The sequence below is a fragment of the Podarcis liolepis genome (assembly GCF_965112155.1).
Source record: "Podarcis liolepis genome assembly, chromosome: 7".
In the NCBI taxonomy this organism is placed as follows: domain Eukaryota; kingdom Metazoa; phylum Chordata; class Lepidosauria; order Squamata; family Lacertidae; genus Podarcis; species Podarcis liolepis.
This window is the reverse complement of record NC_139561.1, coordinates 10,274,450-10,297,232: the sequence shown is the minus strand read 5'-3', so window position 1 is coordinate 10,297,232 and position 22,783 is coordinate 10,274,450. Positions and strand designations below refer to the sequence as shown.

The 22,783-nt window shown below is 49.4% G+C and overlaps 2 protein-coding genes across 5 annotated transcripts in view; one reads left to right on the top strand and one right to left on the bottom strand.

Annotated features, from left to right (window-relative positions):
• Window positions 1-6,352, top strand: part of ATP13A2 (ATPase cation transporting 13A2) — a 38,291-nt gene extending 31,939 nt beyond the window's left edge. For both annotated transcript variants that reach the window (XM_083511406.1, XM_083511407.1), the window contains exons 25-29: window positions 402-498; window positions 1,158-1,381; window positions 1,610-1,761; window positions 2,849-3,021; window positions 4,899-6,352. In XM_083511406.1, coding sequence (XP_083367532.1) covers window positions 402-498; window positions 1,158-1,381; window positions 1,610-1,761; window positions 2,849-3,021; window positions 4,899-5,078 — 826 coding nt within the window. In that variant the 3' untranslated portion in view covers window positions 5,079-6,352. The remainder of the gene's footprint in view (window positions 1-401; window positions 499-1,157; window positions 1,382-1,609; window positions 1,762-2,848; window positions 3,022-4,898) is intronic.
• Window positions 6,353-10,389: 4,037 nt separating this feature from the next.
• FICD (FIC domain protein adenylyltransferase) lies at window positions 10,390-17,624 on the bottom strand. Of its 3 annotated transcripts, none has more exons than XM_083512427.1 (3): window positions 17,523-17,624; window positions 14,143-14,499; window positions 10,390-12,639 (listed from the first exon to the last, which is right to left on the bottom strand). In XM_083512427.1, the coding sequence occupies exons 2-3, from the start codon at window positions 14,447-14,449 to the stop codon at window positions 11,558-11,560; spliced, it is 1,389 nt and encodes a 462-aa protein (XP_083368553.1). In that variant the 5' UTR covers window positions 14,450-14,499; window positions 17,523-17,624; the 3' UTR covers window positions 10,390-11,557. The 3 variants fall into 3 exon arrangements, with proteins under 3 accessions (XP_083368553.1, XP_083368555.1, XP_083368554.1); XM_083512429.1 differs by lacking the exon at window positions 17,523-17,624 and adding an exon at window positions 17,177-17,249; XM_083512428.1 differs by lacking the exon at window positions 17,523-17,624 and adding an exon at window positions 14,712-15,289.
• Window positions 17,625-22,783: the final 5,159 nt, after the last annotated feature.

Genomic DNA, 22,783 nt, shown 5'->3' with positions numbered 1-22,783 from the left:
CGGGAAGGTAAACGGCGTTTCCGTACGCTGCTCTGGTTCACCAGAAGCGGCTTAGTCATGCTGGCCACATGACCTGGAAGCTCCCTCGGCCAATAAAGCGAGATGAGCGCCGCAACCCCAGAGTCGGCCACGACTGGACCTAATGGTCAGGGGTCTGGTCCCTTTACCTTTAAGGAAATGCAGGCAGGGAAAGAAGCTGAAGCCACAACAGGGCACGTTAAAATGTTCTTTTCTTTTAGGGGGGAAAAAACACCAAACTGTTTCTAATGCCTAGTTGTGCTTACTTTGGAGTGATCCCAGTGTAGATTGTGGATGAGCAACGTTTCTTAAGTTTCACTGGGTCTTCCCCACCCTGACACATTCCCCGACATTAATTTTTCCTGGCAATCTTGGCCCTTTAGGGAAGGGAGATGTTCTCTGGTCACCTCCTTTGCGGTCTTCAAATACATGGCACTCTACAGCCTGGTGCAGTTTGTCTCTGTGCTCCTGCTCTACACGGTAAGGATTGTGTGAAAAAGAAAAGCTTTTGCCTTGAGTTTCCTTCCTGCTCTCTTGTTTCCATGCTCATTGCTGCTGTCAGCACCTTGAGGGTCAAGACATGGATGCTGGTGGTTCTATTGAAGTTCCACTATTGTGCATTTGCAAGTTTGAGGGGACTCCAGAGCACTGTATTTTGCAGCCATCAGTGAGAGATGTTTGCACAGTTATAGGCCCATATGCCAAAGACAGCACGGTGGACTTCAAGACAGATGGGATCCTGTATTTGATAGGTCCCTCTGGATTCAGAATACTAAATACTTGCTCATATGATCACAGTTGATTATTTCCTCAAGTTCTTCTCCCTTTTGTGGTGGGGAGGCCCGTCCTCCTCTCCAACTGCTTCTAATCTTTTGCATAAACCTGTGCATGCTATTAGGCCACACCAGCATCCCGTGGCAATGAGTCCCACAGGTTAGGATGTGCATAGCAATTGCAGCGCAAAAGCTCTGACCCGTCCAGCCCGTTTTCCTGTCTCCAGGAGAGGCTCATACTGTGCCACTGTAATCTCAAATGGGAGGGGTGTGTAGGCGGCAGAGTTAAAGGTAGACTGCTCCTGAACTGTGGAGGCTCTGTTTCTTGAAAGCGGGCACATTGATCGTCTTCCCACCCCAACCCAGATCAACACCAATCTGAGCGATCTGCAGTTTTTGTTCTTTGACCTGATCATCACCACCACGGTGGCTGCTCTGATGGGCAGGACGGCGCCGGCGAAGGACCTGGGCCCCAAGCGCCCGCAAGGAGCCCTCATCAACACCATCGTCCTGAGCAGCCTCGCCCTCCAGACCAGCCTCTTCATTGCCATCCAGGTCACCAGCTACTACATCACTGTCTCTCAGCTGTGGTGAGCAATGGGCACAGGGGGTGAAATCAGCATGATGGGAAGTTGAGGAGGAAGTGGTGTTGGCCATGGCAAGCTCTCAGGCTGGCATTTTCCAATTTGATTTGGCTGCCCTGCCAGTTCCAACCTGCTGGACAAAGAGGACCCCTTTTCTCCGGCCATCAGGGCCCAGGGATGGGTGGTTGAGTCTCTGTGTGTCACCAACATCTGCCCCTCCTACCTCTGCCCCAGGTATGTCCCATTGAACAGTACGGTGGCAGCCCCTCAGAACCTCCCGAATTACGAAAACACCGTCGTCTTCTGCATTTCCGGGTTCCAGTACCTCATCCTGGCAGTAGCCATGTCCAAAGGGCAGCCCTTCCGCAAGCCCCTCTACACGAATGGTGAGTCTGCCCCCTCCCCAAGAGCTTCCTTGACACCGTCCTCCGTCTTCTCTGCTAAGCCTAAGGGAGAAGTGAATCTCAGTCCGTCCCCCACTCTCTTTCTCTTCCTGTTTGGGCTTCCCCAAACAGCCATTGACTCTTGCCAGCTTCCCTATGCCTTGAGGCTTTTCACTGACCTTCGCTTCCATTTGCAGAAGCTGCCCAGCTCATGCCCATTCTGACGCTGGTACTTTTATTTATTTTTATTATTTCCCTCACAAAATCTGTTACCTAGCCTTCACTCTAAGGCATAGCTGTCAACTTTTCCCTTTTCTTTCGAGGAATCCTATTTGGAATAAGGGAATTCCCCTTAAAAAAAGGGAAACGACAGCTATGCTCTAAGATCACAGTTAGAACAATATACTGTAATATGCCCAGCTACAAAACCAGAGCAATCGGTTTAATTAAAAAAATAAAACAGGTAAAAACCATTGCAAGCAGAAGAGAGCACCAAACACAAGCATCTTCCCTGCCAGAGGCCCTGGGTGCAACAGGGGCATCTTCTTGGCCCCGATAGTCTGAGCTGGAGGGGTTGGAATACACCTATGGGCTGTCTGTGGCTTGTGGAAGGGGGAGACCCACAAGGGGCTCATGCTCTTGAGAGTGCCCATTTTTACATCGTAAGCCTTAGAACGGAGCCTCGTGACATGTTAGTGTGTAGGTGTGTCACACGAACGCTCCCCAGGGTTGGGAAGGCGGTAGCGTAACCTCCAGTTGGCTAGCAAAAGGGAATTGCTGTCTCGCGAAATGTCTAAAAAGTGGATCACCCACTTGGAAAGCTCTACCTTAAGAATCCTAGAATTGTAGAGTCGGGAGGGACCACGAGAGACATCTAGTCCAACCCTCTGCTATGCAGGAATCTTTTGCCCAACATGGGACTCGAACCCTGAACCTGAGATTTAAGAGTCTTGCGCTTTTACCAACCAACTGAGCCGTCCAGTTAGACTTGCGGCATATGTGTCTGCCTGCCTGCCTCCCAGCATGTTGTAAGTGCTCATCCTTTCCCTTGCCTCTCAATACTTTCTCCTTGTTCCCCTCCTCCCCGCAGTGGTGTTCTTGATAGCCTTAATCATCCTTTTCGGCCTCATGATCTGGTTAACCCTTTACCCGCTGGGCTTCATGAGATACCTCTTGAAACTGAAGGCCATCGATGACCTGAACTTCAAGCTCGCTCTCCTGGGGATGGCTGCTCTCCACTTCTTCACAGCCTTCATGCTGGAGGTACTGGGTGGGCAGGGGGAGAGAGTTACAAGTCATGGCCAAGAGGGAGGCTGGGGACATGGTGTCTGAGAAAAGGATGGAGGGGGGAGGAACAGGGAGAAGGGAGCTTGCTCCTCTTCCTTTTCCTCCTCCTGCTCTCCTTCCCTAAACACTTGAATAACAACAACAACTACAAATTATTATTTATACCCCGCCCATCTGGCTGGGTTTCCCCAGCCACTCTGAGTGGCTTCCAACAAACATTAAAAATACATTAAAACACCAGTCATTAAAAGCTGCCCTAAACAGGGCTGCCTTCAGATGTCTCCTAAAAGTCAGATAGTTGTTTAATTCCTTGACATCTGGTGGGAGGGCGTTCCACAGGGCGGGCGCCACTACCGAGAAGGCCCTCTGCCTGGTTGCCTGTAACTTGGCTACTCGCAGTGAGGGAATTGCCAGAGTGAGTTTAACCTTTGGCAGTCAGGGAACAGTAAGGCAGAGGAGCCATGTTGTTGTTAATTTATTCAATTGATATACTTTATCAGGGTTAACATTTAAAAAACACATTACAGAACCTCAGTGATAGAAACGTAAAAAAAACCCCATAATGACAGACAGCCTCATAGTAAAATAATCACCATAATAACTGTCTTCTCCCGCACACTTTCACAGACCATAGATTATTTAATAGCCATAGGCCTGGGTGAAGAGGAATGTTTTTGCCTGGCACCTGAAGACATGTAGTGATGGCGCTAGGCGGGCCTCTCTAGGGAGAGCATTCCACAGTCAGGGAGCCACCACAGAAAAGGCCTGTTCTCTTGTTGCCACCCTCTGAACCTCTCTGGGATGGGAGAGAAGCGCCTCAGATAACAACAACAACAACAACAACAATTTATACCCCGCCCATCTGGCTGGGTTTCCCCAGCCACTCTGGGTGACTTCCAACAAAACACTAAAATACAATAACCTATTAAACATTAAAAGCTTCCCTAAAGAGGGTTGCCTTCAGATCTCTTCTAAAAGTCTGGTAGTTATTTTTCTCTTTGACATCTGGTGGGAGGGCATTCCACAGGGCAGGTGCCACTACCGAGAAGGCCCTCTGCCTGGTTTCCTGTAACTTGGCTTCTTGCAGCGAGGGAACCGCCAGAAGGCCCTCGGTGCTGGACCTCAGTGTCCGGGCAGAACGATGGGGGTGGGGACGCTCCTTCAGGTATACTGGACAGAGGCCTTTTAGGGCTTTAAAGGTCAGCACCAACACTTTGAATTGTGCTTGGAAACGTACTGGGAGCTAGTGTAGGTCTTTCAAGACCGGTGTTATATGGTCTCGGCGGCCGCTCCCAGTCACCAGTCTAGCTGCTACATTCTGGATTAATTGCAGTTTCTGGGTCCCCTTCAAAGGTAGCCCCACATGGAGCGCATTGCAGTAGTCCAAGCGGGAGATAACCAGAGCATGCACCACTCTGGCAAGACAGTCTGCAGGCAGGTAGGGTCTCAGCCTGCGTACCAGATAGAGCTGATAAGCAGCTGCCCTGGACACAGAATTGACCTGTGCCTCCATGGGCAGCTGTGAGTCCAGAATGACTCCCAGGCTGCGCACCTGGTCCTTCAGATGACAAGCGACGGCTCCTGATGAAAGTTGGCTTTCTAAAAAGGGTTAGGCAAATCTGAGAGGAAGGGCCCACCTGCAGCTAATAACCATGACCCTTGAGTGGAACCTGCATGTTAAGGGGCAGTCTATCTACCCCTGTGTGCCAGGTTGGGAGCAGGCCACAGAGAGGGAGCTGCTGCCTTGCAGCCTCGCCAGAGAAGCCTCTGTTGTGGGAGCTGCTGTTGGGTGCAGTGGGCATGTCAGGGCGGCCAGCCTCTCAGGGTCTCTCTCTCTCTTCCGCCCTCTCCAGACCTGCCTGGACTACGGGCTTCTCAATGGCCTCCGGAACCTGTGTGGGAAAAAGTCGTCGAAGAAGCTCTTCAAACGGCTGGAGAAGGAGCTGAGCCAGCAGCAGGCCTTGTGGCCTCCGCTCCACGAACCCATCTTTGCCACCGCCGCTGCCACCCAAATCACCCCTGTCCTGAGGTGACGCTGGGCGCAGACACACATGCCTGTGTGGACATGAAAGACGGAGGCGCCTCTTCTGCGCCTTCCCTTGGTACGGGACCATTTTATTTATTTCCACTGGTCGCTACACTGTCCTTCATTCCGCTGCTGCCCGCTTGGCAAAAGACCCCGGAAACGACACTCCACACTCCTCCTCCATTTAAAGTCCTTGTGTTACCTGCTGCCCCACTTGCCAAGGTGGAGGCAGGAGTCGGTCAGGTGCCCCTCCATAGAAAGAGAAGCGCCCCCCCCTTGCCAGCCATCAGCTCTAAAATCTGAGACCTGTCTGGGAGTGGGAAGAGTTGTACCTCACCTGAGTTGAAAGCTTGCAGATGGGATAGATTTGGCTTGGTCCGTCTCCTGGCGCGAGATGGGGGCAGGCCATGCCACATTGCCATGGTGTTTCCTGCCAGCCATTCTGGGCTTTGTTTTTGAGCCTGGTTGGCAACTGGATTCCGGCTGAGGTTCCTTGCAGCTCTGGAAGAATTCCAAAGAGGAGGCCTTGACTGGTACAACTTTTGTGGGGGCGCGAACCAGGCGACCCCAGCCCAGGCCAGCCCTCCTGCGTCAGCCAGGTGGGCAGACAGCTCAGCGTGGCTCTGCTTTGCCCCAGTAGAGGTGGGGTCACTCCAGCGACGTGGGTGGTGAGGGCTGGGTTGCCCCTTAGCCTGGCACGCATGTGCCCCCTGCCCATCCGGTGCACAAACACAGACCGCCCCGGGTGCCAGAAACGAAACGCTATGCCACTGGTCCATGTTGAAGCATTGAGACCCCCACTAGTGCCCTGGAGCGTCTTCCTGTGGAGGGGGTGGGTGGGGTGTTAGGAATCAGGTAGTTCTTTCCCTCTTTGATTGGCCCAGATGTGCTGGTCCCATTTCCTCCGTTGAAAGGGGAGCAATGGTGCCGCCTGTACTTGCCCAAGTGACCGTATTTCCTGTGGACAGAGTTGCAAGGAGAATGGAGCCCCCTGTGATTTGGACGCTGTCATGTGTCCCTCCTCCATGCCAGAATTACTGGAAATTGTAGCAATCTGCACCAGCCTCAAAATGAGAAAGCTTATCTGTGTGTGTGTGTGTGTGTGTGTGTGTGTGTGGTTTGCAATAGGGCTATCTCCCCCATCCTTACCCCAAGATCACCCACTCCGCAAGAAAAATGAAAAAGGTTACTTGAAAGGATGGATGTGCTGAGAGTGAGAGAACCCAGTTCTGTACGGTTATGAACGAGTCTCACAATAAACAGATGATATTTTCTGGGCAATTCTGTTCTTCCTTTTAACAGATACATACCCTGCTTTGTGATTAGTTAACAGACTTTCAGAGGGAAGCTAATAGCTTAGAGCCACCCTTGGGAAAAACACAGACGTGCAGCTGCACCCACAATGCTTGAAAGCAGAGGCGCAGTGGGGAAGAAAGCTAAATTTGGCTATAAAACTGCGAAACCCAGCTCCAGAGTCAAAGAATTGAGGAAGGAAAGAGTTGCTTTGTTGGGCTCAGCCGGGTCTCTGCTTTCCTGGGAATCATGTGGGGTTGGTACAAAGCAAGGTGAAACAGTTTGCTTCAGTCAAGCACCTGAGAGGGGCGGCAGCTGGAGGTTGATTAGAAGCTGCCACCACACCCACCTGCCCTTGGGCTCTCATCCTGGCTCTCTTGTGCCTTCCTGGAGGGTCTCCCATTTTGAAAATCAGTGTTTTATGATTTCCGCTTCCTCCAAGGAACAAGAGGATAGGAGGGAAGGGGTGATGTCGTGGCAGGGTGAAGTTGTTAACAGCACGGTATTCAAAACGGAGCCTTGGAAAGAAGGGTGCATGGCAGAATTGCTTGCTGTGTGGAAGTGGCTGAGGGACAGAGGCACTGGGGGGGGGGGTTGGGGGTTCGGCTCAGGTTCTGTGGTGGCATCTTAGGCAGCTGTGAATCAAGGACAGGCAGGTACCAGAAAGGGAATAATAATAATAATAATAATAATAATAATAATAATAATAATAATAATAATAATAATAATAATAATTTATATATTTATACCCCGCCCATCTGGGCGGCTTCCAACAAAACACTAAAATACAATAACCTATTAAACATTAAAAGCTTCCCTAAACAGGGCTGCCTTCAGATGTCTTCTAAAAGTTTGGTACTTATTTTTCTCTTTGACATCTGGTGGGAGGGCGTTCCACAGGGCGGGCGCCACTACTGAGAAGGCCCTCTGCCTGGTTCCCTGTAACTCGGCTTCTCATAGCAAGGGAACCGCCAGAAGGCCCTCGGTGCTGGACCTCAGTGTCCAGGCAGAACGGTGAGCAGCGGTGAGCTGAGGCAAGGACCCCCCCCACCCCACCCTGTGCTCCCACAACGAAGAGCGGCCCAAGACATTTTGCCGCCAGAGGCAAAGGACAAGATGTTACAGGGGTGGCCAACTCCCAAGAGACTGCGATCTACTTTCAGAACTAAAATCTGGCAGTGATCTACCCCATTTTTGCCCTGTTTTTTGGGGTGGTTAAGGAACAGGCCTTTTTGGGGGAGGGGACTTCTGCTTTTGAGGGGGAAGGAAGGCAAAGGAAGTTGGGGTTAAGTCATTCACAAAAACATCGCTATGGATGAAAACAGTCACACAGAGGGAGGTCCGTCTTCCCTTCCTGAGTTCAAACAATGGAGGGTGGGACAGGAGTCCGATTTACCAACACAGAGGAAAGGGAGCCAGAGATCGACCACGGTCTACCAAAATCAAGGGGATCTACCAGTAGATCGCAATTGACCTGTTGGACCTCCCTGGGATGTTGCATTCCCCGTTCTGCACAAAATCGTGACTAAACGGGGTCCTACATCACACCCTGGGGGCAGCAAGGGAGCTTAGGGTCTGCAGGGCAGGCCAGGTGACACACATTTTGAGTCACTTTCCGCCCCTCGGAATTTGCTGCCTCGTGTGGAAGGGCTGGTCGTGCCCAAAACAAGGATAGGGTAAAAAAAAGGAGAATGTGTGTAAATGCAACAGGGGCCACCCTCCTCCATATTTGCCTGGCTTGCCTCATTTAAGTACCAGCCACCCGCTCCTGTCCACTTAAAAAGAATGGGAAGCAGCCTTAATTCAACAGACAGCATTGTAAAAGAAAACAAACGCCCAGAAAAATAGTTAAAAACACCCGGAAGTGATTTCACATGTTTTTTCATAATTTCACGGCCTCCTAAACCTGTGGGTCACAATTTCACGTTCTAAGTGTTTTCCAGAATGTTACTTTCTCCTGACTTGCGGGTCATGATTTCCACGTTACGTATGTCAGTGGCTAATTACCCCTAAATGGAATCTCTTATGGAGGTAAAGGAAGGCAACTTGATTCTTAAGGCCGGGATCTTCAGCTCTTGAGCATAAAATCCCTTAAAAGCAGTGGAATTGACTCTGAAATATACGTGAGAGCAGGCTGCAAGTCTCTCAAGGCCAGGTTCTGTTCTGACGACCACAACCTATTAGTATAAAAGAAAAGACAACTTCTGAACCTCAGCCTGGTTTAATCACTGTCAAGAATTATTGAAGTGTATCTCCTTATCTCTCATCTTTATCTTAACAGATAGCCAAAGTGTAGAATTTTCATCCATTCAACTGTGTGTGTGTATGCTAGGTCTTTCAAATTCGCCTACTCTTGTTCTCTGGTAGTACTCATGCCCCCACCATCAACAAAACACTGCTCAGGTGTGGTTATAAAAGGCAGGCCCCCTTATAAATGGAACTGCAATTCTTTAACTGCCTTGTTTTTTGAGACTCTACACAACTGAAGATTCCTCCCTAATTCACATCTTTGCATGCTTACTGTTGCATAAGCCCACTGAAGTCAATGAGATGAACTTCCATAAATGTGATTAGGATCATACGCTCAGCTACAGTCACACAGTGCTTTATGTAAAACCAGATACCATAGTGCAGGCATGGGCAGACTTCAGATTTGATTTTTTTAAAACTAGGGCTCCAAGATCGAACCAGAACCAGGTGCAAAAGTCATACAGTTAGAACAATGCAACTGAGCACATTTTGAAATAAAGAATTCATTTTTAGTACCAGAACTGAACTGAACAGTTCACTATTGGTTTTCTTAATTTCAGAAGCCTTATTTTGGTGCAAAAATTGTCCCTATTATTGGAAGACAGAGACCTTGCCCATCTGCAAAATAGCCAGAACACTACCAGCAGATCTTAATCTTCCTTCTGCCCATCTTTGCCATAGTGCATAGCACTCCAGTACTATTCAAAAAGAGTTGTGCAACAGAGAATGCTTAATTCACAATGCCATATAGCAGCCCTTGCCAATGTAGGGCCCTCCAGATGTTCTGCACTACAACTTCCATCAGCCCCAGCCAGCCAGAAGTTGTGTCTGCTGAAAACCTTATTTCAGCAAGCCTATCCAGGCATAGTATAGTTCATATTTGTTATTAAAAGTTTTATCAACCTTATTGCATTTAAGAGTTCTGGAATTAAAGTTGCAGCCTAAAACATCTGGCAGATTTCAGGCTGGTAAGGTAAAAGGTAAAGGGACCCCTGACCATTAGGTCCAGTCGTGGCCGACTCTGGGGTTGCGGCACTCATCTTGCTTTATTGGCCGAGGGAGCCAGCGTACAGCTTCCAGGTCATGTGGCCAGCATGACTAAGCCGCTTCTGGCGAACCAGAGCATCACACAGAAACACCGTTTATCTTCCTGCCGGAGCGGTACCTATTTATCTACTTGCACTTTGATGTGCTTTCGAACTGCTAGGTTGGCAGGAGCAAGGACTGAGCAAAGGGACCTCACCCCGTCACGGGGATTCGAACCACCGACCTTCTATCGGCAAGTCCTAGGCTCTGTGGTTTAACCCACCACGCCACCTGCGTCCCCAGTATAGTTCATATTTGTTATTAAAAGTTTTATCAACCTTATTGCATTTAAGAGTTTTGGAATTAAAGTTGCAGCCTAAAACATCTGGCAGACTTCAGGCTGGTAAAGGCTGCGGTAAAGGCAGAGCTCCTGCTACATACTATTTGATCAGTATATTCTCATCTAGGCAGTGCTTTAAAGGCACAGATGACCCCTGTAGATTACTCTCCTTCTGGCACCTCAGTGTACTTGATTTCTTAAATTTGATCCATTCAATTCTAATACATTTATTTTGTAGTGCTTTGTATGATCGCGTTTTTCAGTGGGAAGACTAGGACAGTAGATAGAGGAGCAGAGAATGAGGTGTGAGATGGAGAAAAGGGCAAATGCTTTCAGACTCCACTCTTCTGCCGCTAATACTGCATGTATGTCTAAGTGCTGGATATTAGCCATATCACTCAAGTACAAATTTGTCTTTCGCAAATCGGGTGCAATGCTTAGCACCATTTCTTTATTGGCAAGTCAAGTGAATTTGTAAAGTGCTATCAAAAAGGGGTGATAACAGATCTGTTATCTGTTCAAATTTTCTTTAGATACCTTTTTTAAAAAATAGTGGATATGCGCCAGGTCATGAAATCAACTCTGTACAAGTGAACAGTACCAAAGCAGGGCTCTTACATACATGTACATGTATGTACACAGGGGGTCCAACTTTTGAACAGCAAACCTTCCTTATCCCCCACATATCCCAGGTTTTCCCTGCTGCATCATCAAATTGTGTTTTCCAAACAGGCTCCAGCACTGGCAGAATTACTTGTGGTATCCTTTCAGTGCCCCAATCAAAATGTCTCACAGGAGTGTTGTATTCCCCCCCCCCCCCCCCCAATATTTGAAGGGCAGGGAAGGCTAAATAGGCAAGCCTGTGTTATGAAGAAGGAACAACTTAGGTCCCACAGTTACGGGGCAAAGGGGAAATACGTTGGGTTTCAGGTTTGGAATACAAACTGACACAAAAATGGGGTAAAGCAAAAGGCAGTCAAAAGCAGAGGTAGCTAACCTGTGGCTCTGTGGGTCAACTACAGCTCCCATCGTTCCTGGCCATGGGATGTCCTGGCTGGAGCTGATGGGAGTTGGAGTCTAACACCACCTAGAGACCACTGGTTAGCCACTCCCTGATCTGAAATACAGCCTGGGGTGGATTCAGTCAAATACATCCCCCCCCCCCTCTGCCACTGAATTTGGGCATCACCATGCCTTCAAGCCAAACTGAACTGCTTTGTTGGAAGGGACCCCTCAGCCAGAATGTCCTAGGCAAACAAACAACAGGTTTTTCTTGCCCAATGAGCGCTGGCTGAGAAGTCCATTGCAGAACAGTTTCCCTTAAACACAGCGATGTCAATTTGCAAAGATGTCCTTGGCTGAATCCACCTCAGGTCGCTGCCCTGCTCCCCTCTCCATAATAAAGCCGGTGAAACTGAAAAATATATGTATCTCGGGAATAATAAATATTGAAATATTCTTGCCCCCCTCCCCAGATTTAACTTAAAACTTATTTAAATAAATGAAATGCTTAAAAGAAAGTGCCGGTAGTCATGTGTTTGATAATGCCAAGCGGGTTCCGACCCCGACACTGGCATTCATGTTCGGGTTTTGACGGGGATGGTCTGCTTGCAAACCGTGGTGCTGCCATGTGCTTCGGGCAACCCAACGGAATACTCAGTTGTGGCTATGAGCAGCATGTCCAAAGTGGTCTCGGTGCATTTGGCAATGAAACGGATGAAGGGCCTGACGTCGCCTTCGTTGGCCACTTCCAAGACGTGGTAGTACTCCGCCCGCTGTTCCTTGCGGATGGTGATGGGCGGGTAGCCCGCCTGCATGAGGATGAGGTTCATCAAGAGGCGGGAAGTCCTGCCGTTGCCGTCTACGAAGGGGTGGATGTAGACCAGTTTGTAATGGGCCAAGGCGGCAAATTCAACCGGGTGCAGGCTCATGGCGTCTTCGGAGTTGATCCACTGTACAAACTCAAGCACTTGCTTTTCGACGTCGCAAGGGTGCGGGGGGATGTGGTGCCCTACAAAGACCTGGGTAGTCCGAAACCTCCCAGCCTCTACTGGGTCCACATAGCCAAGCACTCTCCTGTGAATCTCCAAGATGTCCGTGAGGGTCACAGACCCAATTCTGGACACCAGTGTGGTGTTGACATACTTCATGGCGGCATGCATGCCGATGACCTCGTTCTGCTCCACCAGACTCTTGCCGGGAACGGCGTACCGCGTCTCGATGATGTGCCGTATTTCAGAAAGCGTCAAGGTGTTCCCTTCGATGGCCACCGTGTGGTAGATGTGGTGGTAGTAAGACTCTTCCATCACCCTGCGGAGAGCCGAGCTGCCTTTTGGGATGGACATGACCTTTTGGACTTTGCTGTCAATGATGCTGAAGTACCTCTGGTCAATCTCTTCAACGAGGGGCAAAGTCCGGTCGCGATTGATCAGAGCCTTCTCGTTACGGGGGGAGATGGTCAGGGCTTTGGAATACAAGTAGTCAGCCTGAATTATGTCCTTCTCTTCTTCAGAGAAGAGGCCAAACTCGGTCAAGGCATCAACGTAATCAGGGTCCATCTTGAGGGCGTGCAAGAAAAGCTTGTGGGCTTTCTCCCTTTTACCTTGCCTCTTCATCTCCAGGGCCTGGTTCAGGGCTGCTCTGGCTTCTAACCTGACCTCTGAAACAAAGCAACCAGGGTTAGCATTGCAGAAAGGTGTGCTATGGAGCAGAGGTGGGGTACCCATGGCCCTTGCAGCTGCTGTTTTCCTCCAGCTTCTATCGCTGCCAGCCAGAATGGCCAACAGTTAAGGATGATGAGAGCTGTGATAAAGGAATTCCAGCCTGCTACATTACCCTCCTGTCTACCTGGTTATTCAAAGACTCAGCTCTTTTTGTATGGAAGTATGGATGCTGGAACTGCTGTTCTTTATGTGATGTTTGATTCTTGGGATTATTGCAAGAGCCTTCTTGTCTTAGCATCTGATGTACTTTTTCAACTCACTCCAACTTCCTTAACCTCTGTGGGGCGAAGTTGTATTTTGAAGTTGCACTATACTATTAACGCATGAGCTATTGCTTTTCAAATATCAAATGCAGGGATAGAAATATACCACAGAATATTACAAATAAACCACCTTGCTTGCGGGATTTGCACTGGCTGTCAATTTGCTTCTAGGACAAGTTCAAGGTGCTGTTTTAAGTCCCTATATAGCTCGGGACCAGGTTACTTATCCCTTACACACCCAGTAGATCACTGTGAGAGTGTTTCTTCTGCGAGTTCCTAAGAACTCAGAAGCCCACTCCACAGGACCTTTAGTGTGGTGGCCCCTGATCTGTAGAACAGCATTCCTGTTGAGATATGACAGGCACCTGCTCCAGAAAGAGTTGAAAGGCATTTTTGTCCCAGCTGGATAAAGGGGTTTTTACCATGAATGTCCATTTGTTGCCTTGAGTCTTATTTTAAATGCATTGTTTTTAAACTGTTCTTACTTATTTTATATATAAATCACCTTGAGATACAGTGGAACCTCAGTTTTCGAATGTAATCCATTCCAGAAGACCGACTTCCGAAACGTTCAAAAACCGAAAACTCAATACGGAAGCCTCAATACAATAGGGCATCTCAAAATGGAAGCCACGCAGCACGTTCAGCTTCCGAAAATCGTTCGAAAACCGGAACAGTTACTTCCAGGTTTTCGGCGTTTGAAAGCCGAAATTCTCAACTATGGAGGCATTCAACAACTGAGGTTCCACTGTAGCAGTTTAGGAGGTGATTAATAAAATAATTGTCATAATAATAATAATAATAAGTAGTAAGGTTAAAAAAAAAAAGGATGGTTAGGTCCAATCAAAGGTGCCTATGGGGTTGTGGCGCTCATTTTGCTTTCAGGCCGAGGGAGTCGGCGTTTGTCCAGACAGCTTCCTGGGTCATGTGGCCAGCAGGACTAAACCACTTCTGGTGCAATGGGACTCCATGACGGAAACCAGAGCGCATGGAAACACTGTTTACCTTCCCGCTGCAGCGGTGCCTATTTATCTACGTGCGCTGGTATGCTTTCGAACTGCTAGGTTGGCAGGAGCCGGGATAGAGCAACAGGAGCTCACCCTGTTGTGTGGACTTGAACTTCTATCAACACAGAGATTTATTGGAGCCTAGAAACTCCCCATCCCCCTTCCATACCTTGGGAGGCTTTGGGCTTCAACACCAGCAGCTGCAATCCACCTGAGGTCACGCTGAGGTCCGTCGTCTGCCCTGTGTACGTGGTGATCCCTGTGTAGCCCAATCCCAGCTTGCTCTTCAGCAAAGACAAGCTCTTGTAAAAGGCATGGTACTGGTCTTCCACGGACGTCAACGGGAGCAGCAACATGAGGAGTGCAGCCAGCAGGACCACCAGCACCGCCGCCCAGCGGACACGGAGCCACAGGGACACCCATTTCAGCTCTGGCTCTGCCACTGCCACCACAGCTGCCATCGATACAAGGTTCATCTGGCCTCAGGGAAGGGCAAGAGGCACATTCCTTCTCTTGTGGGCCTCACCTAGGAATGGAAATGGGTAAGTTGCCAAAGAAGCATCATGCGGGTGGCCCTCTTGCTACCCTCTTTCTCTCTGAACCAAAATACCATCCTTCAGCATGACTCTATTCACACCCCAAGATCATCCCCCAGAGACCTTTCCCTGAGTTTTCCCTCAGAAAGAGGCTCAGAAGAAATAAAAAAGGAAGAGGACCTTTTTGGTTGTGGGTCCTCACCTGTGGAACCCTCTCCAAAGTGAAGCTTGCCTGACACCAACATGGACCAGGTTAAAACATTTCTCCTCTCCCTGATATTTGACTGAATATGATCCTACTGTGTCATAGCTTCATTAGTGTTATTTTGAGCAATTGCTTGTTTTTCTATGTTTTCTGTGGAGTCTGTGGTTGTTGCCATTTGTTTTCGGTTTTTAAAAAACATTTTTGTATGTTTTTAAACCTGACTGGAAGTCACTTAGATTGATTCTTTCCAACTCTACAATTCTACGATTCTACAACCTGCTAGGCAAATTACAATTTAAAAGCAATCGCCACCTGTCTTGTCCAGCCACTCGAATCCCCCTTTTCCCATTTTCTTAGGCTGTAGTGTCCAATGTTCATGGCACTGTTAGTGTAGGCCTACCCATGTACAATAATGAGGTGGTAGAATGGATTGTACCACACCTGGGGTACTGTGTCCAGTTCTGGGCGCCACAATATAAGAAGTATACTGACAAGCTGGAAAATCTGCAGAGGAGGGTGACCAAGATGGTCAAGGGTCTGGAAACCAAGCCTTATGAGGAACAGTTAATAATGATGATGATGATGATGATAATAATAATAATATTATTTATACCCTGCCCTCCCTGGCCAGAGCTGGGCTCAGGGCAGCTAACACCAGTAAAATTACAGTAAAAACATAATAGGGGGGGAAAACCAATTTAAAATACAGGTTAAAATGCAGCCTCATTTTAAAAGTAGCCCATAAATCAAAACCATAAGGGGAGGGAAACATAAGGGTCAGACTGAGTCCAAACAAAGGACAGGCGGAACAGCTCTGTCTTGCAGGCCCTGCGGAAAGATGTCAAGTCCCGCAGGGCCCTAGTCTCATTTGACAGAGTGTTCCACCAAGTCAGGGCCAGTACTGAAAAGGCCCTGGCCCTAGTTGATACCAATCTAACCACCTTGCGACTTGGGACCTCCAAAGTGTTGTCATTTGTGGACCTTAAGGTCCTCCGCAGGGCATACCAGGAGAAGCGGTCCCGTAGGTACACGGGTCCTAAGACGCATAGGGCTTTAAAGGTCAAAACCAGCACCTTAAACCTGACCCTGTACTCCCCCGGGAGCCAGTGCAATTGGTAAAGCACTGGATGAATGTGATCCCGCGGCCTTGGGTATGTTTAGCCTGGAGAAGATGAGACTGAGAGGACATATGATAGCCATCTTCAGGTATCTAAAGGTCTGTCACATGAAGATGGGGCAAGCTTGTTTTCTCCTGCTCTGGAGGGTAAAACCCAAAACAATGGATTCAAGTTGGACTAGATGACCCCTGGGACCCCTTCCAACCCTACAATTCTCAGTTATAAACATCTAAGAATATACAGAACTTTATGATTATAAGAACTGTTCGACAGGGAAATAGACTCCCACGAGACATGGTGGACTCTCCTTATTTGGAGATTTTTAAGCAGAGTGTGGATGGCCATCTGTCGTGGATGCTTTAGACTGAAATTTCTGCATTGCAGGGGTTTGGACTAGATGACTACGATCATCTGGCACAGAGCTCTTTAGACAGGGGAGCATTTTAAAATGAACCAACCGAAGTGGCACAGTCCAGTCTACCACTTCAGGACTTTCATACCTAAACATGCAAAGCAGGTCTTCGCCTCTAGAGGCCGTCCAATGCCAGCTGTCCCTGCTTGTGACAGGTCAGCCTTAACTTAGCTTGGTGAGCAAACCCACAGAAGTTGTACAGTCTACTTGTCCACCTGAACAGCATCTGAGCCTGCTCACCTGACAGCCATTCTGTTTCTCTGCAGGCAGGAAGTCTGAAGGCTGAGTATGCAAACCAGCCCAGTGGCAAATTTATAAAGTGTTCAGTTCAAAAAACAACAACAACAAACACATTTATCCATCCAACCAACCGTGAACATCAAGCTAGGGCAGAGCCACCAAGAACCACCCTCGATCTCCCTACTGCCACTACCGAATCACAGGACTGTTTCTTTTTCCTTTCTCCTCCTGTGATGAGGCTGCATTTTAATATTTCAATATTTTAATGTTGTATTTTAATCTAGTTTTTAAGTTGTATTCATTCAACTTGTTTTTATTATTGCTTGTTAGCCGCCCTGAGCCCGGCCTTGGCTGGGGAGGGCGGGGTATAAATAAAAATAATTATTATTATTAGAGTTGTGAGGGTCCCCAGGGTCATCTAGCCCAACCCTCTCCAGTGCAGGAACTGCAGCTGAAACATCCATGAGAGATGACCTGATCTCTCCATTCTCTTCACGTCCAACCTTCCCCTTCTCCACCAACTTCACCCACCTACTTACCCACCACTAGAGACACCCCCCCAAAAAAATATACAGTACTCTTCCCTCTTTTGACCTTCTCAACCAAGACCCAGCCTGGCACCCCCCCAAAAAAAATTCCTTCTCCCAGTTCTGCTCCCTCCCTAGCTTTCCCTCCAACACGCCCCACTTTACCTTCTCCCAAACGAATGGGGGACCCCCCGACCACCAGCGAGGCCCGAGGCCCCCTCCCTCCTGCCTCCTCTGTGCCCCCTCCCTCTTCCCCTCAAACGAGACGATTCGCCCCACACAACACTCTCTTCCCTTTCCTGACCCCCAAGTCTGCCCCACTTCCCCCCTCCCTCCCCGACACACAAACAGGGGCAGCCCCACTGCTCACCCCCATATTTTTTTTAATAACTATTTTAACCCCCTTCCCCAAATCCCCTTCCCACATTTCGACCCCTTCCCCCTAAAACCCCAAATACTCTTCCCCCCCAAAAGCCCCCCTCTCCCCCAAAGCCCCCCCCCCGTCTCCTACCTCCCTCCTGTCGCCCCTGGCGCATCGCTTCCTCTCCCTCCAATCCAACCTCCAGTTCCTCTACTTCGTCTCCGCCCATTGGAAGGCCAGGCCGTCCCTTAGCCTCCTCCCTCCTCTCTTATTGGCCCCTGCGCACGCCCCTCTCCCTCTGTCCCGCCTCCGCGGACAAGGCCTTCAGCGGACAAGGTCTTCCATTGGCTATCCCGCCCCGCCAATCTGTTTGTAAGTCCCCGCCAACCTTCCCTCCGCTGGAGAGGGCGGGCAAGGAGGTATGAGAAGCTCCGTGTTCGTGGACGGCTGCGATTGGTCCAAGTCTCCGTCCGTCCAGAAAGCCGGGTTTGGCCAATGGAGAGGTTTCGAGGGCGGGGACAAGAAGCGCCCGGGGAAGATGGCGGCCTGGTTGCCTGGGCAACGGGCATGAGGCGTACGCGAGTGCGACGTCAGGCCCGGGCCGGTTAAAGGATCTCGCGTATGGAGAAGCAGACAACAGCAAAAGCCTTTAATTTTTGTCCGATCGATTTTAGTGGTGCCCTTTTCAAATACGAAAGCATTTTATATCTATAAAAAATATGCTGTAGTACTTAAGGAGTTGAAGTTACGTGTTCTGAAGCTACACACATTTGCTCCCCCCCTTTTTAATGTTTTTTATTGTTAGCAAAAAGAAAGGCAACCCAGGGGTGGGTGGGAAATAACTATAAAGCGTTACAGCCTGGAAAGACGCGTGCAAAGTTGCAACACAGTTCCAAAAGAATAATAATATATTAACTCATACAAAATCCAATTTACAATTTTATTTTGTAAAAACACACAATATTTTTCGCTTGCGAATTTCGTCCTTATTAAGAATAAATATAGTCTTAAATGAGCCAGGGACTTACAGCGCAGAATGACCACGTGCCTCAATATTTGTTTGAGAAATAAAACCACATAGAATCATATGACTATTCAGTTGGGGGGGACACCAAGGGTCATCTAGTCCAACCCCCTGCTATGCAGGAATCTCAGCTAAAGCATCCGTGACAGATTATTTTTTTTTAATGGAATGCTTTTTCTTGTTAGCAGGCAGTAGACCAGGAAATGCTATACGTAATAAAATCCTTGTTTTAATTTTAAACCCTTTAAAGGCTCCAAGCAGATTAAAAAAAAAAAAATTCTAGGGGGTAGTTGGGGCAGATGGGGCTTGCTCACCTGAGAAGGTAGCCCGTTTAGGAGAAGGTAAACTCCTAAAGCACTGCTGTCCTGCAGGATACATTTAGGGGAAGAAAAAGCTAAGGCGTAAACTACAGAGCCTAGGACTGAATGAATGAATGAATTTATTACGGTCATAGACCAGAAGAAAAGAAAAAAAACATAAAAGGCAGCAATAATTTACAAGGGAATGATGGTGTCAATTAAAAGTTGTAAAATTATACATAAAAACAATACACATACACACACACACACACACACACACACACTCATATATGCACTACAGCAGTGTTTCCCAACCACTGTTCCGCGGCACACTAGTGTGCCGCGAGATGTTGCCTGGTGTGCCGCGGGAAAAATTAAAAAATTCGAAAGATTTTTTTTTTTTAAGTCAAATTTTCGATTGGGGCGCCGTCACTAGATGACCCCTGGGGTTCCCTCCCTCCCTCCCCCTCTGCGCCTCCCTCCTCCTCCGGGGAGGCCCTTCCTGGCTCTCGGCCAAGGCTTGGCGGCTGCCACTCACTCACTCGCTCGCCCACCCGTCCCTCCATCCCTGCACCCGGCCTCTCCCCCTCCGTCCCCGGCGCGGGGGCTGCCGGGATCCGTAGTCCCCTCGCCCTTGGGCTCCGCGCCCGTGTGGGGTGCGCGAACTACGTTTCCCAGCGTGGCCTGGCGGGCCGGGCGTTTTGTTTGAAGCGCTCTTCCCCCGGCCATGGAATGAGCGCGGCGGCGGCGGCCGGGCGGGCAGGGGCTCTTCCGCGCAAACCCCGCGCAGCCTGCCTGCGCCCCCACGGAGATCGGGCGGCAGGATGGAGCCCGGGGATCCCCGCGGAGGCGGAGCGGCGGAGGCGGAGGCTGCCCCCCAGGTAGGGCTGCGTCGGGGGGTTTTAATTTTTGCAATGCCGCATCCGCGCCGGAGGGGACGCATCGGACCGCGGGGAGACCCCTTGGCGGGCGTGCAAGGCAATGCATGCGTGCAGGCGTTGCATGGAGTGCAGTGCAATGCAATGGCAATGCGGCGCCCTGCATGTATGCATGCAACTTCCACCGGCGCTCCGGACTTGGCAGGTGAGGTGGGTCCCCAGTGGGCGGCAGAGAGAGCCGGGAGGGCGAAGGGGAGCCGGGGGGGAGCAGCGCTGCTCCCCAAGCCGAGCCCGGGGGGAAACTTCGGCGTTGTTGCGCCGGGTGTTGGAAGCGGAGGCTGGCGGGGGCCCCTCACCTGCAAAACCTGGTCGCCTCTCATATATTTCGTGCATTGCATTCATCGCCCGCTTTCTCCTCCAAGGAGCTCCCGGGGGCGCGCGTGGTTCTCCCCGTGTTATCCTCGCAACAACAGCCCTGCGAGGTGGGTCAGGCGAGTGGCCCAAGGGAGCACCCAGGGATTGTCCTGGCCAGGTGGGGTGATTTGAACCCTGCTCTCTGCCCGGTCTTCGTCCTCATTTAGCCCCCACATGTGCATGACTGTGCATGACTGAGGTTTCCCCCCCTCGTCTTGGCTATGGTGTGAGTCTGTGCTGTTAATTAATGGGGTTCTGTCTTCGGAGAAGATGAGGCAGCCCTCAAGGAGGTGATTATGTAATTTGCTAGCAATTCATGTCCCTCCCGGCGTGACGCTGCGCGCTGACGTCACGGGGCTGTAATGGTGGTGTGCCTCGAGATTTTTTTCATGAAACAAGTGTGCCTTGGCCCAAAAAAGGTTGGGAAACACTGCACTACAGTATATGTATGGGCTTAAAAAAGGGGGGGGGCTTATCCAGGGGTCAGATCTTTTACTTTTTTACAGCTAATGCCCTCCGCTTGATCGCGGCCGCAGAAAACTTGGCCACTTTCAGTGTTACTTCTGGGTTTTTATCTCAGAGCCTAGGACTTGCTGATCAGAAGGTCAGCGGTTCGAATCCCTGCGATGGGGTGAGCTCCCGTTGCTCGGTCCCTGCTCCTGCCAACCTAGCAGTTCGAAAGCACGTCAAAGTGCAAGTAGATAAATACCTTCCGGCGGGAAGGTATATGGTGTTTCCGTGCGCTGCTCTGGTTCGCCAGAAGCGGCTTAGTCATGCTGGCCACATGACCTGGAAGCTGTACGCCGGCTTCCTTGGCCAATAAAGCGAGATGAGCGCCGCAACCCCAGAGTCGGCCACGACTGGACCTAATGGTCAGGGGTCCCTTTACCTTCACCTTTAAACCCTACACAAATACAGAGTGAAGTCCCTAAGGCGGTTGGATGGCGCCTTGTACAGTGGTACCTCTGGTTACGTACTTAATTCGTTCCGGAGGTCTGCTCTTAACCTGAAACTGTTCTTAACCTGAAGCACCTCTTTAGCTAATGGGGCCTCCTGCTGCCGCCATGCGATTTCTCATCCTGAAGCAAAGTTCTTAACCTGAGGTACTATTTCTGGGTTAGCGGAGTCTGTAACCTGAAGCGTATGTAACCCGAGGTACCACTGTACGCCTCCTTCCAGCAACTCCTGCAGCCAAGCTGGTGCCAAATGTTTTGCTCTGCTTTCCTTTGGACCACTGTTAGCAAGGCCATGAGCAGGGTGTTGTCAGCTGGGGAGCCTGGGACCCCCATACACACTGCTCAGGCTTGTGGGGAGGTCACTTCTGTTTGACTTAATCCCTGGACGGGGATTGTCTCAAGACAAACAGATGGCAAGAACAGTTTGAGACAGGGCATAGCTCAGTGGCAGAACATCTGCCTTGAATGCAGAAGGTCCCACTTCCAATCTCCAGTAGCATCTCTTGGTAGGACTGGGAGAGACTCTCTTTCTGAAATCACGGAGAGCGGCTGCCAGTCAGTGTAGACATTACTGAGCTAGGTGATAAGAGGTCTGACATGGTAAAAAGGAAGCTTCCTTTGCTCTGATTGTGCTAGTCATGTTGCAGCACAAGCAACAGTATTGTGGGACCTTAGAGTCCAAGGGTCACCCAGAGAGGTGTTGGTACTGGTGCCCCTGAGCATGTACATTTTTAAAAGTGCCCATTCATGTCATTGGCATCAAAATAACAACCCATCTCCTACCCCACCTCTGTGCTTTAATTCATATTTTCTGGGGGGAATCTGATTTGTCTGTTTTTTAAACTTACCAATGGCCCATTTGTGATATTTCCATGCCTGGTTTTCAGTATTCAGTTCTTGCCTGGAAGCAGCCTTGCAAATGTATGGTGGTCTTAATTTTCCAGTCCGCAGCACACCTCCTTTGATGCGTAGAATGTTAATCTGTGGGGTTGGGGTAGGGGAGTTGTCAACAGCGAGGTCCGAGGAATTGAAATGCCAGAAATTACAGGTGGCCATCATTAGGTTATGAACATTGGCCATTTACAAAAATAAAAATAAAAATTTATTGATAATGTAGACTTCTAATATGCCAGTTAGCACATTTAGTGTGATTTAAAAGCCCATTGTCCTGCTTCAATCCACACATGATAGCATTGAACTGTTGGAGGAATTCATTGGTTTCATAGTGCAATCTCTGTTGCAGGATGGTCACATCTAAGGAGAGTTACAGTGTAGTCTGGGAAATTAAAAGTGTTGTCCTGTTCCACCATTTTTGGGGTACTGCCATTTCTGATGTGATGTCAGAATTGTACCCATTTGATTTTTTTGCACAACTGGTATCACGTTTGACCTGCGTAGAATGCAGAAGGGCATTGCTGGCAGATGTTGGCACCTTATAACATTGGAGGGTGAGTAGGTGAATACAACGTCCTGATATTGTAAATGACTGTGTTAGGTCCTTTACTGATGTTGCCGTAGCAGACACGGAGGCAGAGTTGGCACCAGGGTGTGCTGCAGACACGGGTTCCTGGCTACCTATCTCTGTTATGTGACCTATTCAATTAACCACAGCAATTCAATAAGCTGCTGCCATGAGCTAAGGTGAGACGGAGGTCTGACGTTGCAATTCTGTGCATGTCTACTCCAAAGTAAGAACATCAGGAGAGTCTTGCTGGAGCAGACCCAAAGAGCAATCCCAAAGAATATGCTTAAAAGAGCAAAGAAAATTAAAAACTCAACTCACAATGTGGAATTTTTTCTCTTTCTCCTGCCGCCAGAGGGCAGCAAGTGATTTTATTTC

Coding starts and splice junctions, on each gene's coding strand:
- FICD (XM_083512427.1), bottom strand. CDS start 14,449: ATGAACCTTGTATCGATGGCAGCTGTGGTGGCAGTGGCAGAGCCAGAG. Junction 12,640..14,142: donor GAAGCCCAAAGCCTCCCAAG/GTATGGAAGGGG, acceptor GCTTTGTTTCAG/AGGTCAGGTTAGAAGCCAGA.